Source organism: Phaethon aethereus, assembly GCF_964289735.1.
Source record: "Phaethon aethereus genome assembly, chromosome: Z".
Lineage (NCBI taxonomy): Eukaryota > Metazoa > Chordata > Aves > Phaethontiformes > Phaethontidae > Phaethon > Phaethon aethereus.
Window position 1 is genome coordinate 89,912,210 of NC_138577.1, and position 15,159 is coordinate 89,927,368.

General features: G+C 52.0%; 1 protein-coding gene across 4 annotated transcripts in view; it reads left to right on the top strand.

Annotated features, from left to right (window-relative positions):
- The window catches only part of PAX5 (paired box 5), a gene marked incomplete at both ends in the record, with an annotated part of 133,782 nt that overhangs the window by 98,262 nt on the left and 20,361 nt on the right, over nucleotides 1–15,159 (top strand). For 2 of the 4 annotated variants that reach the window (XM_082012966.1, XM_082012967.1), the window contains one exon: nucleotides 3,514–3,615. The exons of the other annotated variants lie outside the window; for them this stretch is intronic. In XM_082012966.1, coding sequence (XP_081869092.1) covers nucleotides 3,514–3,615 — 102 coding nt within the window. The remainder of the gene's footprint in view (nucleotides 1–3,513; nucleotides 3,616–15,159) is intronic. 4 annotated transcript variants of the gene reach the window in all.

Consider the following 15,159-nt stretch of genomic DNA (forward strand, 5'->3'; position numbering starts at 1 on the left):
TCAGGTGCCAGAACTTTTAATTTGGAATGGGGATTGGATGGAAACCAGACCAGACCTGTAAAACAGACTGTGAGTGATGTTGTCTTGATTTACGGAGGAGCTGAGATGCTACTTTTCTTGGTGTCTCCAGTGGTGGCTTCTTTGCTCAGTGCCCTTGACAATGATCCTAACCATGCTGGGTGTGACAGGGGCTTTGGAGAAAATGAAAAATGTTGTAATATTTCAATATATTGAAAAAAAACTGTAGGACAATGTTTTGGGGTTTTTTTTAATAACTATTTGTACTGGTTTTGGCTGAGACAGAGTTAATTTTCTTCATAGTAGCTAATATGGGGCTCTCTTTTGGATTTGTGCTGAAAACAGTGTGGATAATATAGAGATGTTTTTGTTATTGCTGAGCAGTGCTTACACAAAGTCAAGGCCTTTTCTGCTTCTCACACTGCCCCACCAGCGAGGAGGCTGGGGATGCACGAGAAGCTGGGAGGGGGCACAGCCAGGACAGCTGACCCAGGCTGGCCAAAGAGATATTCCAGACCAAATGACATCACGCTCAGCATATAAAGCTGGGATGAAGAAGAAGGAAGGGGTGGAGGGACATTCAGAGTTACGGAGTTTCATTTTCCAAAGTCACCATTACGTGTGATGCAGCCCTGCTTCCCTGGAGATGGCTGAACCCCTGCCTGCCCATGGGGAGTGGTGAATGGATTCCTTGTTCTGCTCTGCTTGTGTGTGTGGCTTTTGTTTTCCCTATTAAACTGTCTTCATCTCAACCCAAGAGTTTTCTCACTTTTACCTTTCCGATTCTCTCCCACATCTTGCTGGGGCGGGGTGAGCCAGCGGCTGTGAGGTGCTTAGTTGCCGGCTGGGGTTAAACCACGACACTATTGGAAAGTGGGGACAGGGGAGTGGTCAGCATGGGACAGGACAGGAGGGGAACCTCGTGTCTTGGCCCACAGACCTCAGCATCTTTGGGAGACAAGCTGTCAAGCCGTTCCATGGTGACCCTGAAAAAGGGAAGAGCAGTGGTCACTGGAGGACGTCTGGATGGTGGTACCAGGCTGTGAGATGCTTTTCTGCGTTAGGGACAGCCCTTAGTGAAGGGCCGGGGCTCTCTGCCAGCACAGGGAGTGAACTTTGCTTCTGTGACCAAATTTAAGTAGATTGCAGATACTTCTGCCTTCCCCAGGCTGTAGAGATGACATAATCGGTTTAATTTTATGCGGGAGAGAAGGAAGCAGGGCAGTGATGAGGGAAGAGTATTTTAATCTAAAAGAGCCATTTTCTGCCTGTGCTGAATAATTAGAATTCATGATGCCCTTCCGTAAGGGATCTGGCTTCCCCCTAGAACTGGAGAGCAAATTAATCGGTTGTTTTGAACCTTAAATTCTTTCAGGCTGTGGATGCACCATAAATATTCTGTGGGAAGGGCCTAAGAGGAACAGCACGCATCCCGATTTGTGGATGCAGAGTGCTGAGGAAAGTGGGGCATGTGCTGAGAGATCATTGCAGTGTTGCCTGCATGCCAGGCGCTGCCCGAGCGTTTCGGCATGGACCCCTTCATTTGATGGAGGCAGTGGGGGAGGTGGGCTTTGTGGCCATGACCCGGAGTTGATGAGCAGCAGTTTGCAATAACTCGTGTTCCTGCCTCTCGTCTCATCAGATGAGGTCTCATTTCTTTGATGATAACGAAAAAAGAAATATTTTAAAATTTTATTTTTAGATCAGTTCAAAATGAAGTTGTGGCTCAAAATCTTTGCTGACCAAAAAAGTTGAAAAACCGTTTTGGCTCATGGAAAAACATTTTTTGTCAACTTCTCGAAGCTCTAGAGAGTTGAAAAAAAGACCTTCATAAAATCAAATGCCTATGGAAAACAATTTGGACAGGAGGATCTCTGCATTTCTTACTGTCAGTAGTGCTAAAATCAACAGTCTCATAACTTTTCTTGTTGATGTGACGTGCCACGTTTCGGTGAAGGAACCTGTGCTCACAGTGGTTTTTGCCGGCTAGCAGGCTGGTTTGGGCCAACAGCATCTCAGAGCTGGCCGGAGCCCGAGCGGTCCCTGCTGCGCAGAGGTTAGAGGAGCGGGGTACATCCTCTGGGCAAGGGCCAGGGGCTCCCAGCAGCCCAGGGTCCCTTTCTCTTACTGTTTTCGGAGCTTGGTGCCTGCACTGTGCCGCTGCCTCTGCTCCTGTGGTTGGGCCAGAGGGGCCGGTCCCTCCAGTGTTCCCTCGCTCCTCCCAGCCTCTGGAGGAGCTGCTCGGCCGCAGCGCCGTCCCTCGCCAGGGTGGTGGATCCGGCGGACCCCGGGTGCGGAGCGGTGGCCGGGGCAGTGTGTGATGCTCAGCAGGGATGGATAGCAGCACCTGTGCCCAGCTGCAGACCCAGCTGTGGTGTCCCAGGATACACGCTACCCGGCACCTCGGTGCTCTCTGAAGGCAGCTTATCCTCGGATAACTGATCTGCCCATGGATGCTGTGGGACTCCAGAAGACCGTGAGTGGACTCCAGGATTCCCTCCGTGACGAGGGCTGGATCCTCCCCGGTGGGGTCACAGGCGCATCCCTTTTTCCCAGCGGGCCACCTGTGGCCACAGACAGCGATTTCCCCAAAACCCTGCTGCAGCAGCGGCAGCCTGCGGAGACGGCGGCTATCCTGGTGTCCGCACATGGGAGGCAGGATCTGGGCAGAGTCGGGAAGTCACTTCTGCAGGGTTTTGCGAGCTGCGCTGTCTGCACCTCCCAGCTTCACTCCGCCGGCAGTGACATGTCCCAGGCGGCACTGGGGGCTGTGCCTGGGAGGGGGGTGAAGAGGGGGCACCCCAGACCCCCGCTCCGGGGGCAGAGGGAGGTGGGGGACACCCCAGCACTGCTTTCTGTGGTGTTATTTCCATGGAAGACCTGTGGGTGCTTGAATAAAAAGACATGTTTCTGCGGTCTAAGTAAAGAGCACTACATCAGGCTGTGTCTGTGAACCTGGCCACAGCAAACTGTATTTTAAACTGTCTTCACATCTCAATGACTTGTGTTTGTTCTTTTTTGTTGTGTTTTGTTTTTTTTTTTTAACGGGCTTTAATAAGAGAAAAACAATGTCCTCTGTTGTATTTAGATCTCTGCAAACCGTCAGCCCGTGCACTGTGATTTGCTGGAGACTTTTCTGGGAAAGCATCATTAAGATCAGTGTTATTTCACATTTTGCTGTTTCTGACTTTACAAATCTGAGCTTTGGAGGAACTTGGGAATAGGGGTGAGCAGCTGGAGTTCAGGCGGGCGCGTTCCTCTCCCTGCAGGGCTCTGCTCTTCCCCTTCTCATCTCTCACTTCTTTGGAGCTTTGTGGCAGCTTACAGAGAAAGCAGAACTCTGCCTGCCCTCCCTGCCAGGCTGGAAATCCCACGCTGGTCCTCGCAGAGCAGTGATGACAAATGCATGGCTGTGTTCTGGGTGCTCGGGGAGATATAAAACCGTGTCCACTCGTCGTGATGCTCACGTGGTGATTTGTTGGTTTGATTCCTCAGGTCGTGAGCTGGCAAGCACAACCCTCCCAGGATACCCTCCGCATGTCCCTCCTGCCGGACAGGGCAGCTACTCCGCTCCCGCGCTGACAGGAATGGTGCCTGGTGAGTCTTCAAAGCGGGGTGCGGGGGAAAAAATAAAAGGAAAAGGCAGCATTTCAGGAGGAGAGCGTGGCACGCTGTGGATGCTCTGCGCTGAGGCGAGAACAAGGTGAAGCCACAGCACTGAATGGGAAGGGGAGGTGTGGAGCGGTCCTGAGTGAAGGAAGACCAGGCTCCCCAGAACGGGAGGTGATCTGGACTGTAGACTGCTGAAGCAAATCGTTTGCACCGTGATGGTGAAAGAGCCCCCAGCCTCCCTTCTGTGGAGCCTGGGGATCGCTCAAGCTTGGACCATGCCAGGCTCTTCCCATTTGATAAGGGCTTTACTCTAACCCCCCTGTTTTCTCTGAACACACTGTGTCCCTCCATGCTGTCCCAGTGGTTGTGTTGCTGGCCCCTGGGGGCTGGACACGTCTTGACTTCAGCATTCCTCCATGCAAAACTGTGCCTATCCAGCTGACTCCTGGGGACACTGAGTTGTCCTCAGGATACCGTATTTCTGTAATTTCCTTCCCCTTTTGGAGGTTTGCAGTGAGAAATGCTGGGTGGCATGAGCTGGCCAGTGGCCGTGCTTGCCTGTGTGGCCAGTGAGCAGAGGTTGTGCAGGTGCCCGGGGCGGGCAGAGCAGTGTCTGCAGGTGCGTAACGCTGTCGGTACAACCCTCCGTCACTGTTGGCTGTGGATCTGTGTGTGACCCATGGTAGGACGGCAACATCAGGGTGCTGGCAGCACGCGGTGGTGGGGGCACAGCATTGGGAGCTCCAAGCTGGGCTCACTCCTGCCCAGGCGCTGGCGGTTGGATACTGCTGGAAATCAGCACATTTATTTCAGCTTGAAAGAACTGTTGGGATTTGTCCCCAAGCTCTGCCACCTTTGGTCTGGACGTGAGAGGCACTGCTGGCTGTGAGGGAAAGCAGTATTCTGAGGCCCAAAAATGTATGTCAAAAGTCCTGAATCTGGCCCCTAGGTATCATATGATTTGAAAAGTGGTGATAACTTGGGGATTCTCTTTCTTTCCTCTATTGCTTTCCAAGCCCTTCAGGTCATTTGAGCCAGCTCTTTGTAGTCAGCAAGGTCAGAGAGTTACTGAGGAAAATCCTCCAAAGTGGGATTTCATCTGTAATCACATGGCTCCCGGAGGTGGTGATTTAGAAAAAAATACTTGTAGTAGGAAAGTGGGAGTTGGTGACCATGATTTGATGTCCAGGCTTTTTTGAGGTTAGTCTTTGTTACTAGCCTTGATTATGTTCTGCAAATTGGGTTCTTCCAGATCGCTAAGGAATTAAGAAAAAATCAGCCATTTTATGTGTGTATTTGAGTTAGAAACTGGCTACAGAAGTTAGATCATAGGTTGTGTGGAAGCCAATTTTTACCCACAAAATGTACCCTCAGAAAGAGCTGCCGAGAAGGGTATCAGATGCCATTTGTGAGAAGTGAGAATAAAAAGTGAACACCTGAAAGTAAGTCTTGTTTGAAAAAAGCATGAGGTTTGGTCCTTGTTTCACGCCATTTCTCATGGACACACACATACGGATATTCTGGTATGTGTCTTCCGTGCTCAGCCAGGCCTGCCTGAGTGTGATGGCACAGCCAACTGCTCACATCAGGTGAAGATCTGGACTTGCCTCAACTGTCTAGCACGATCACAAGCTGTAATCACGCCTTAAAGCTTGGGGAGCAGCAGGCTCGGTTGGTCGTGTCTGTGTCCTGGGGGGCAGGCGTCCTGCCCCTCTGGTCCCCTCCTCGCCCTCCTGGTCCCTCCTGGGCTGGTTCTTGACTGATGCCCTCAGCCCCAACTCGCTCCAGGGGCATCCACCTGCTGAGAGTCAACATCTGAAAGCCCGGGTGCATTGGATGTATCATTGCTGGCGAAGGTGGAGATTCAGAGGCTTTTAGAAACCTTGTGGGAATCTACCGCCTTCTTTCAGAGCACTTCCATGGAAAATCCCGCTGTGACCCCCAGTCCCTTCCCTAGCCAAGCACAATACTTGCTGTTCCTTCGTATTTGGGCAGTTACCGGCCGTTCCAGAGCAACTGCCAGGGTGGGATGGCAAAACTGCAGGATGTGGGGCTTGGCGATGTGCAGCCAGAGGAGGTGCAGTGAGGATTCGGTGATGTAGAGTCATCTGAGCTGATCTTCCTGGGTAATAGATTTTATTTTTAACTACACATAGGCTTGTGTGACCCATTATGTTGAATAACTGCATTGTTCCTCTCACTGGTTCCTTTAATAACAACCTTCTGCTCCAGCTAGTGTGAAGGTCAGCTGCAATTCCTGTAGGTTCTCCTTCTCATTTAAGTAAGAATTTGCTAACCAACATCCAAAATACCTTCTCAATCCTTCTTTGACTCCTGTCCTTTGCCGGACCAGTTTCAGAGCCTTTCTAGGGAAAGCACCGCAGTCCCTGAGGGGCTGACCATGAAGTAGGTGACAGATCTGGTCTGGTACCGTTGGCACATCCCTGCTTGTTCCGAAATGGCCAAATCACTGTGCAAGGGCACATGTTTGTTGTACCAGTTCTCAGGGATTCATTTCATGACCTGCTGCTGCCCTGTTGTAGTTTTCGGAGCCTCTGTTAGAAATGTGCTTCCTTGATAAGATTTTTATTCATTAGCTGTGGATTTCTGCTTGTAATTAAGTAATTGTGTGAGTCAAGTGCTTAGAGACATGGGAGAAATGTATACATGATAAGACACAGGCGGTGTGTTGTTGCATGGTTGCTGCTGCCATCGCTTGTGCGGCCGCGAGTAAGCCCGTCCCTTGCCGTGCGGCTGGTGTTTGTGCCACATCTGCCGGGGGTCTGTAGCCCGCCTGCGGAGCAGGGGAGACTGTCCAGCTCCCTGGCATTTCCAAGCTGGAAGCGAGAGCTGTGTGGATTCAGCTTCTTGCTCTGTGCTTATCTCTTCTCCAGCTCCGCTGCTGTTCATCTGAACAGGAGAAGCTCCTTCCCTGCCAGCCCTGGGCCCTTCCCTGCCTCTCCCACAGGCAAGGGTGCACACAGGACCCTGTCCCCACTGCGTCTCCATGCCTCGGACAAACACCTGGTCCACACTTTCAGCTCTTCTCCCTTCCTTCCCTGCAAAAACAGGGACTTGTGTATCAACAGGGAATTTCCTTTTTTATGTGTCTTGTGAATGTCTACTGTGGCTCAGAGAATAAACTAATCAAATGCTTTTCTCTGAAGGAACTAAACAAGCAAACATGTGGCTTTGATCTCCGTCCAGAGCTTTAGGAATTGTGAGCTGGCATCGCTTGAGGCTCCTGTAAACGTGTTCCCACTGCGGGTCACTGGTCCCGCATGCTTCTGACTTTTGGTGGCTGTCACCCCATAAAGGTGATCAGGGAGGAGCTCTCCAAGAGGTGCTGCAGTTCGAGCAGGCTGCAGTGCTCTGATGGCACAGGGCACAAGTGAAATGCTGTGGTGTGGACAGACGGGCAGACAGATAGGAGAACAACCGGTTGGGTGGTCAAGCCTGGAGGTAGTGGTTAATGTCACACTCCAGCTGGGTGCTGGTAGTGCATGTGGTGCTGCTCAGTACAGCTGGGGGTCTGTCATGGTTAGCATCTTCATCCACAACCAGGAAAGAGGACACCTCATCAGGTTTTGATATGATGCCAAACTGAGCAGTGCCATCAGTATGCTCCAGAGTAGGGCTGTCACATGGAGGCACCTAGACAGGGTGGGAGAGGAGCATGAAATCCAACAAGGGAACCAGGGCAAACATAAAATCCTGCACGAGGGAAGGGAGGAGCACTTTGCAATGAAATGGGCTGAGGACTGTCTGGGTGCTGGAGGGACTCCGGGGATGTGGGCAGAGCGGGCGCTGAGCAACAGCCTGCGGTGTGCACTGTCGGTGGGGATGACCAGCAGCATCCTGGCCAGGAGCTGGAGGGAAGGGATTATCCCCCTCCCTTGGCACTCATGGGGTCACAGTGGGAGTACTGCAGTTTTGGGCCCCCCAGCACGAAGAGGCAGTGCACGTAAGTTGAAACAAGCAAGATGTAAACTGGATCTGAGGAAGAGCTTTAAACTTTCCCCCAGGAGGAGGGTCCAACGGTGGAAGAGGTTGCGCAGAGAGGCTGTGCAGTCTCCATCTTTGAGGGTTTTCAAGGTCAGGCTGGGTGAAGCCCTGAGCATCCTGGTCTAGCCTCATTGCTGATCCTGCTGTGAGCAGGGTCAAGACCTCCCGCAGTCCCTTCCATCCTGAAATGCCCCATCATCCTATGACTCAATGTTTTGATTATGGCATTGCTGAAAATGTGCTGCAGAACAAGGAATTCATATGCTTCTGCCTGATACTGTGAGCAGAGATGGAGTCAATAAGCTGTTAGCAGCAGGAGAATAGGTCCGTTTCTGGAAAGCAGCGATGCCAGCGGTCTGTGCATCTGCACAGATGGACAACTCTGCTCTAGACCCCAACTGCCATTGAATGACAGAGCCATGAATCCCCCACAGAGGCTGGAGGGAGCCATACAGACAGCTTCCCTGTCACAGGGCAGTGCCTAATGTCTACACAGGGACCAGGAGAAATCTCTCTCCACATTCCTCCTCCCCACTGTGACCATGGTCTCACCCTGCTGATGCCCTGGCAGCGCCTGCTCCCGGCCCCCGGCTCAGCATCCCCGGCCTGCCTGGCTGCCCTGCTTGCCCCCTCCTCCAGGAGACCAGGGATGAAAGGGGGAAGGTGGGTGAACCTGACATGAATTTGGTGACTGTTGGTGAATATTCCTGGATGTGTTGGGAGCAGGCAGGAGGTCAACAGCACCATGTGGCAACTGCCACGGGAAACCACGTGGTCCTGGGAGCAGCCACCGCAGCTGCCGCAGCAGCTTGCCCGAAGTGGACACTTCTCTCTAGTCCTCATCGTGTAGTGGCTTACGCCTTGAAGCACGAGAGTTTATATCCCTTGTAAATGTTTATTTTGTCTAGCGTAGCTCTCTGTATGTTCTCATTATCCATTTAGAGGTTTAATCCACCATTGATTCCTCCTAGATTCGTGGTCTGAGTACCACCTTGGGGCACAGGATCCCACAGGTTAATGAGATGCTATATGCAGAACTTATCTCCAATAATTTGGTATTTATAGTTATTATTTGTTCATACTGTGATTGAGCCCCTAATGTGCTTTCGCTGTAGAAACATGGAGCAGTGTTTTCCCAGTAGCCTGCCCTTTGTCTTCTGGGAAGAGCAGGCAGGAGCAAAATGCACCTTCTCTATCCCATCCAGTACTTGCAGCCTGGAGCCCGGTGCCACCCGGCATCACTTAGTCCTTTCCAAAGAGGCAGTCCCAGGGCTGTTTGGCTCTTCTGGTGGAGGTGGGGCTGTCTTCTGCTTGCAGCTTCTGCTCTCTTTGCTCCCTTTACTACCTCGCATTTGCAGATTTGATGTTAGCAGTCCAACAGCAGCTACTTGGGAGCACAGCACTGGGAAATATAATGTTTGCAGGGATTTTACTCTGTGACCTATGTGGGCGAGCCAGAGCGTTTTTTGAGGTGAAATGTTTGAAAGGGAGCGCAGCTGCTAAAGTGGTGGTCTGCTGGTAACAAATAGATAGCACACCATTACCATATTTCCCTCGCCTTTGGGAGGCTGGACCTTTTCTCCAGTACTGCTCCTCGTCCCGCATGGGTTCTGTGGCATTGCTGGCTTTGTCTGGCGTGGGGACGGGGACCAGTGCTGCTTGCCTTGGGTCTTTTCTTGGTCCCTCTTGCTCCACAGACCACCAGCCTGTTCCCAGCGCCGGGTCAGTCCTTTCTCCTAGGGAGGTTGATGTCCATGGGGCTGCTCCTGAGACATGTCTGAAGGCCTGTGTCCTCCCATGTGTGGGGAAGGTGGTGGCCATCTGCAAGGGGACGGAGGGGAAGACACGAGGAGCTGTGCTGGAGCTGCAGCTTGCGTGCCTGCTCTGAGGACCAGCACCCCAGGAGCTATGTCTCCTTTGGGTCTCTGCTGGGGCCAGGGCAGGGGGGCTCATGGTGGTTCCCACAGCTGGGACAGGGGCTTGGGTAAACCATGCCTGTGTCCTGGTTCAGCATCTGCTTGCCCTCGCCATCGGGGTCATGGGGCCGCAGCTGAGCTGGAAAAAGGTTATGCTCAAGTAGACATGACATGATTGTTCACTTAAATACCTATTCCATTTCTGGTGTTAGAAGCGCTGGGCAGCAGCCCCTGCTGCTCCCCTTTTCTGTTTTCCCCCCGCTCCCCTGTCTCTGTCTTCGGGGATGGGGCCCCCAGCCCACTCCCTACTCTCCCCTGCCTGGGACTGTCATTTGCCCCGTCCCCTCCTCTCCTGCGGGCCGGGTGACAGGAAAGGGTAGACTGTCCGGAATAGTGATGCTGAAAATATAGTCATTAATGGGAGTCTTGAAACCCAGATGTCCTTCCTGAGCACCGGTAATTTGTTTTTAATGAAAAACCATGCAGTGACCCTGAACAAATGAATTTCCTTTTATATGAAGTCTATGTGCAATTACCCGACTAAGGGGACCTGAAAACAGTGACATTCAAAACTGGGCTTTGAAAAGAAAAGCATAAAAAATAGCAACGGTGTCATTAGCAATCTTTTATCCCGGAGAAGATGCTAGTTCTAACGTGTGAAGCAGAAGGAGATGGTGTTGGGAAGCAAAACACATGGTTTTCAAACATGTTTTTTCCTTGTGGCTAGCAGATGCTAATGTGTAGGAGAAGCGAGGTTGTGTGCCCTCTCTCTGCTTGAGCCCAGCCTGCCACGAGCGGGGACCCAAGCCTTGTGTCGGGTGGCGGTCGGAGACAGCAGCCAGGCTGTAGGAGCTCCAGAATAAAGCCTGGAGGGACTGGTGGGGTTTGGTCCCCCCGGCATGCTGAAGACTTTATTCATTGTTATTTTCATGAGTTTATGTTATTTGTTCTGGGTCTGCCTTTGCCAAAGTTTGTTGATATGATTTTGTAATCTCCTGACATGCAGCAGTGAATATTTGAAAGCGAGGTAGCTGGGAGGTAAAAGGTTTAAACACAGGGGCAGAGAATCGAATTAGTTTGTGGGATGACAAAGGGCATCGGTGACAGAGCCTGAACTGTGTCCTCCTCTGATTTACAGCGTAAAACTGGAACTGCTTGGTTACTTGGTCAGTGACGCTGTTGTGGCCAATGAAAGTGAAAGAAGAATCAGGCCCTTTATCCTAGAAAGACCTAAAGCAAATGAGGAATAAACCTTAATGTTTCCTAGATGAAGTGGAAAGTTTCCAGGTTACCTCCCTGGAGCCTGGAGGTGACTCCTCAGTCCATTTGCTGTCTACTCCACCTCCTTGATGCTGCCATTACAGCGGGGATGCATATCACTGCTTGGATTGTGGGCATGCACTTAGTTTTTATGCCAGTATGGCCACTTTTGGCAGCTCATGTAGCTCAAACCCAGCCTTCACCCCACCTGCAGATGGGCACAGAAGCATTCACAGCTTCCACCGCCATAGCCAGAAGACCCGCTGCCAAAGGACAGAAGTATTCGCATTTGGCATTTTCTGGTTAAGCAAATGAACTGTTTTTTATCCCCAGTATGGGGCTTCTCTACAAAGGTGCCTCCCCACCTTTCTGTAATATTGGAAGACAAATCCCAGAGAAGTTTCATCACGTATGATGGAGCAAGTGATGTGCCATCACAAATATCTTGGGGCAATACCAGATTGCAAATCAACTGACAAATGGTTCCCTTAATTAATAATGAAGCAGTTAGTTAGTTAAGTAAATGGTATGCATTTATCCGCTGCTCCTGTACATTTTGAATGAGGGCCTGCCAGGATCTTGGAAGCCTGGAGAAACGTTTTGGTCTTCATCTCTCAGGAATGTAATTACCACACTTGCACAGAATATAGATAAAATTTATATTGTTTTCAATATGATGTTGTCAGATATTATTTCATTAAGTTGATTTAGAAATTACACTGGAAAGGGCAAGAAGGTGAAGTGTTGGGAAGCCAACAGCCTCCAGATCTGCTGTTTGCAAACCCACCTTCCCCCTCCAGACCCAATCCTCAGCCAGGGTCAGTTAGTCCCGACCCTCGACCACCGAGGCTCTCTGCTAGTTACACCGGCTGAGGGTGCGGTCCCAAGTGTCCCATGTGCTGCAAAGCCGGACCCGTCTGCTCGGCAGGCTCCCTCTGCTCTGGACGTAATTTCTGCCTCCTCCCGTCGAGGTGAGATGCTGTGCATATCTAAACATAAGTAAGCAAGGCGAAGTGTCTATAAACAAAAGGGTCTGTATTTAGGAATGAGGAGGAGGAGAGAAAACATATTGTATTGCTCCACTCTTTGGAAATTTCTATGCATTTGTAATAACAAAATTACCATAATTTGCTCGTTAACGCAGCTAGATCAGTCAAGCATTGTTCCAAACGTGCAGAGGCTGCTTTTCGCTCTAGGTCTGCCAGTGAGTTAAGCACAGTGGAAATTAGCATGCAAATAGCCCTAATTCGGTGGCCGAGCTGTCAGATCCACATTCAGCCACTCGTTCCCTTTGAAATCCCTGACAGGAGCGGCTCAGGCAATCCCACCCTCAAGTGGATCCAGCCAGAAGAGGTACCAAGGGGGCACCTCCTGAGTGACAGTTTGGCTACCTTCAGTCAAATCAGTCAGTCGCGTCAACCGGCAGCGGCACGCGGCGACGCTGCGGGGCCGTGGGGCTGGGGGGAGCTTCCAGCCAGACCTTGGTGCCGAAACCATCCCACCCCCACCCTGGAGATGGTGCCGGGGTTTGGGGCTCCAGCAGCCGAGCTGGGATACGGTGGGATAGAGGAGTGCTCCGTTCAGATGCTGATTTTCAAGTTAAGCTGCTGTCCATGGCAAAAAGTGTCACTGTTGGGGGTTTTTAGTGCTGCGGAGTGGAAGCCGGGGCCTGTGGTCATTTCTTCTGGAGCCCTGCCCAGGAGTCCTGGCTTGTCTGTGCTTCCGGAGCTCACGGAGCGTCATTGTGCAGGATGCTGCGCTGGGCAAAGCAGCGCCTGGACGGTGTCTGAGGGATGCTGCCTGCAGCACTGCGGCTGCCTGCTGCCCCCACGGACGGGAGGAGTGGGCTGGAGGCACCCAGCTGATGGCACAGGGCTCCATCCTGCATCTCTGGGGGGGAACCGCGGGACCCCTCCAGCTGCTGTCTCTGTGCAGCACGCGCTGAGGTACCGTCCAGGAGACACCAGCGGCAGCTGATCTTCCCTGTTGATGGTTCATTCGGCGTTACAGGTCTGATGTGCTGCCCACCTTTAACCAATACTGGTGTTTATAAAAGCAACAGCAAGAATTTAAAAAGCCTTTTGTTGCTGTTTTTTGTTTTTCTAATGTTACTAAACATTTTTCTATCCCCTTCAAGCCAGTTGTTGTGAGCCCCATCGTGCTGGCAGCTACAACAAACACGAGTCTCTGCCCCCAAATACCCGGAGCAGAAATTTAAAGATGAGGTGCTTGTAGGTGAAATGTGTTAAAAGCTTGCCCTCTGCTCATTAATTGCATTAGCCCTGTAGGACCCCGCACTGGGAACTGCCTGACATGGCAGAGCTCGCCCTGCGCAGGGTCCCTTCGCTCCCACCGAGGCAGCTCCCGGGGTCCCCTCTGCCTGTGGGGCTGCGGGGTGCACTGCCCTCCTTCTCCTCTGGGAGGGCAGGAGCAGCTTTACAAAGTGTTTCCTAACAGATTGTTGTCTGCTCGGCTCTCAAAACCAGCGGTGACAGCAGCTCCCCGGGCGACGTGCCCCCGATGTGCTGCTGGTGAGAGCTCAGTGTCCAGCCGGGACGTGCCGCAGGTGAGGCGTGCTGCTGCGTCCACCGCCCTCCACAGGTCCCCGCCTGTTTGCTCTGTTTTTGACATTATTGGCAGCTGTCCACTGGTGGAAACGAAATAAGAAAAAGCTAACTGTCATCAGAAAGCCATGAGGTCTGAATTAGTTCTGATTTTGGGCAGGTGTGGTTTGGACTAGTGAAGCAGAGTGCCGAAAAGCTCGATGTCCTGAGCCGCACACAGGCATTGCCTCCGAGGTGGGAAAGCGTGGTTGGAGCTGACCTGGACCAGCTTGTGCTCGCAAGGCTGAATGTGAGCCCCTCGCTCGTGATGCCGTTTCTCAGACCAGAATAACAGCCACATGAAAGCACACAAAGTGCTTTATTGTTTCTGAGCATTCAGCTTTTTTTACGCTTGCGTCTCCTTGTATTCTGTCAGGACCCTGGGTTAAAAAAAATGGGAGATTACAAAAGCATCGTGATTACAAATAGCAAGTTGCCGGAGCTTTGAGCACCATGGTGTGCCCGGCATCTGTCACAGCTGCCAGTAGTGCTTCGGGCGCTGGAGAAGCTCTGCACCTCACGTGCTGGGCACGTGTGGGAGCTGGGCCCAGCCACCAGAATCAATCAGGCAGTTTCCTGACAAACCGCGTTCGACTGTGAGTGAGCGCCGAGATCCCCAAAGCAAGCAGAGTGGAAAGTGCTTCATGGCCCGCTGTGTCCGTGAGCGGGGGTGAGACGCGGCTGCCGTGTTCCTGCGGCACCGCGCCGTGCGAGCAGTACCGGGTGTCAGCCCGAAGCCGGCAGCTGGTGGCGATGGGCGCGCACAGCCTACGCGCCCGTCACATCGGAGCTCTACACCCCACCGCCGAGCACTTCGTTGTGCGGTGGGTGGTGCGGGGGATGCAGTTCCTTTTCTCACGGCCATTAGACCCTGGCCAGCCTGTCTGCTGCCCGTGTTGAGCACCCCGTGGAGGGGGGGCTTCTCCTGTGTCGCCCCAAGCCTGGGTTTCTGCATATACTGAAAGATGCGTCTGGCTGTGGGCGAGAGCCTGAGGGGTTCAATATCTGCCCAGCTTCGTGGTGTTAGGGTGTGCTTTCCAAGTTGTCCTGCGATGAACTGGATATCTGCTGCTTCCAGCATTTGTGTGGCCAGGAGAACACTGGAGACCTGGTCCTGCGCCCAGGCACCCCCAGCTCCCCACGCCGTCCCCTTTGCCGCACGATGGCCCGCGTGGGGGTTTTGTCAGGGTCCGCAGCCATTCTTCTGCAAAGCATTACTTACGAATTCAGCCTTTTTACGCTCACTGGACTAGTTTTCTGAGGCCGTAGGCTTGATTTCTGTGTGGTGATTGCTGGAGGGAGTTTGCTTGCTGTTAGAACTGTTGAACGTAGTGAACATCTGCCCTGCAGTAAACTCCAATGCTCAGAACTAACGTCTGTGGCACAAATTGAAAATAAATATTTTGAGAATGAAGTATTCTCTTTCCAGGAGTTTCTGGACACATTGAGACTTTTATCAAAACAAGTGGAAATGCCAGGACATTACAACAGATTGCAGTGCAGTACAATGCAATGTAATATGATCAGTGCAAAAAACCGAAAATGCGGTAATGGAAAGAAAACCAAATTAAGCAAAAAATTTTAAGCAAAATGACATGTCTTAGTAAAAGTAAAGGAAAGCACTCCAAGGACTGCCCCATTTCTGCGGCAGAACTTTCCTCTGAAAACACGTCTTGAAGTGGAGGCTGTCGGACCAGAGGAAGCGGTGTTTGTGTTAGAAAACTGTTGTGTGTGCACCCATGTCA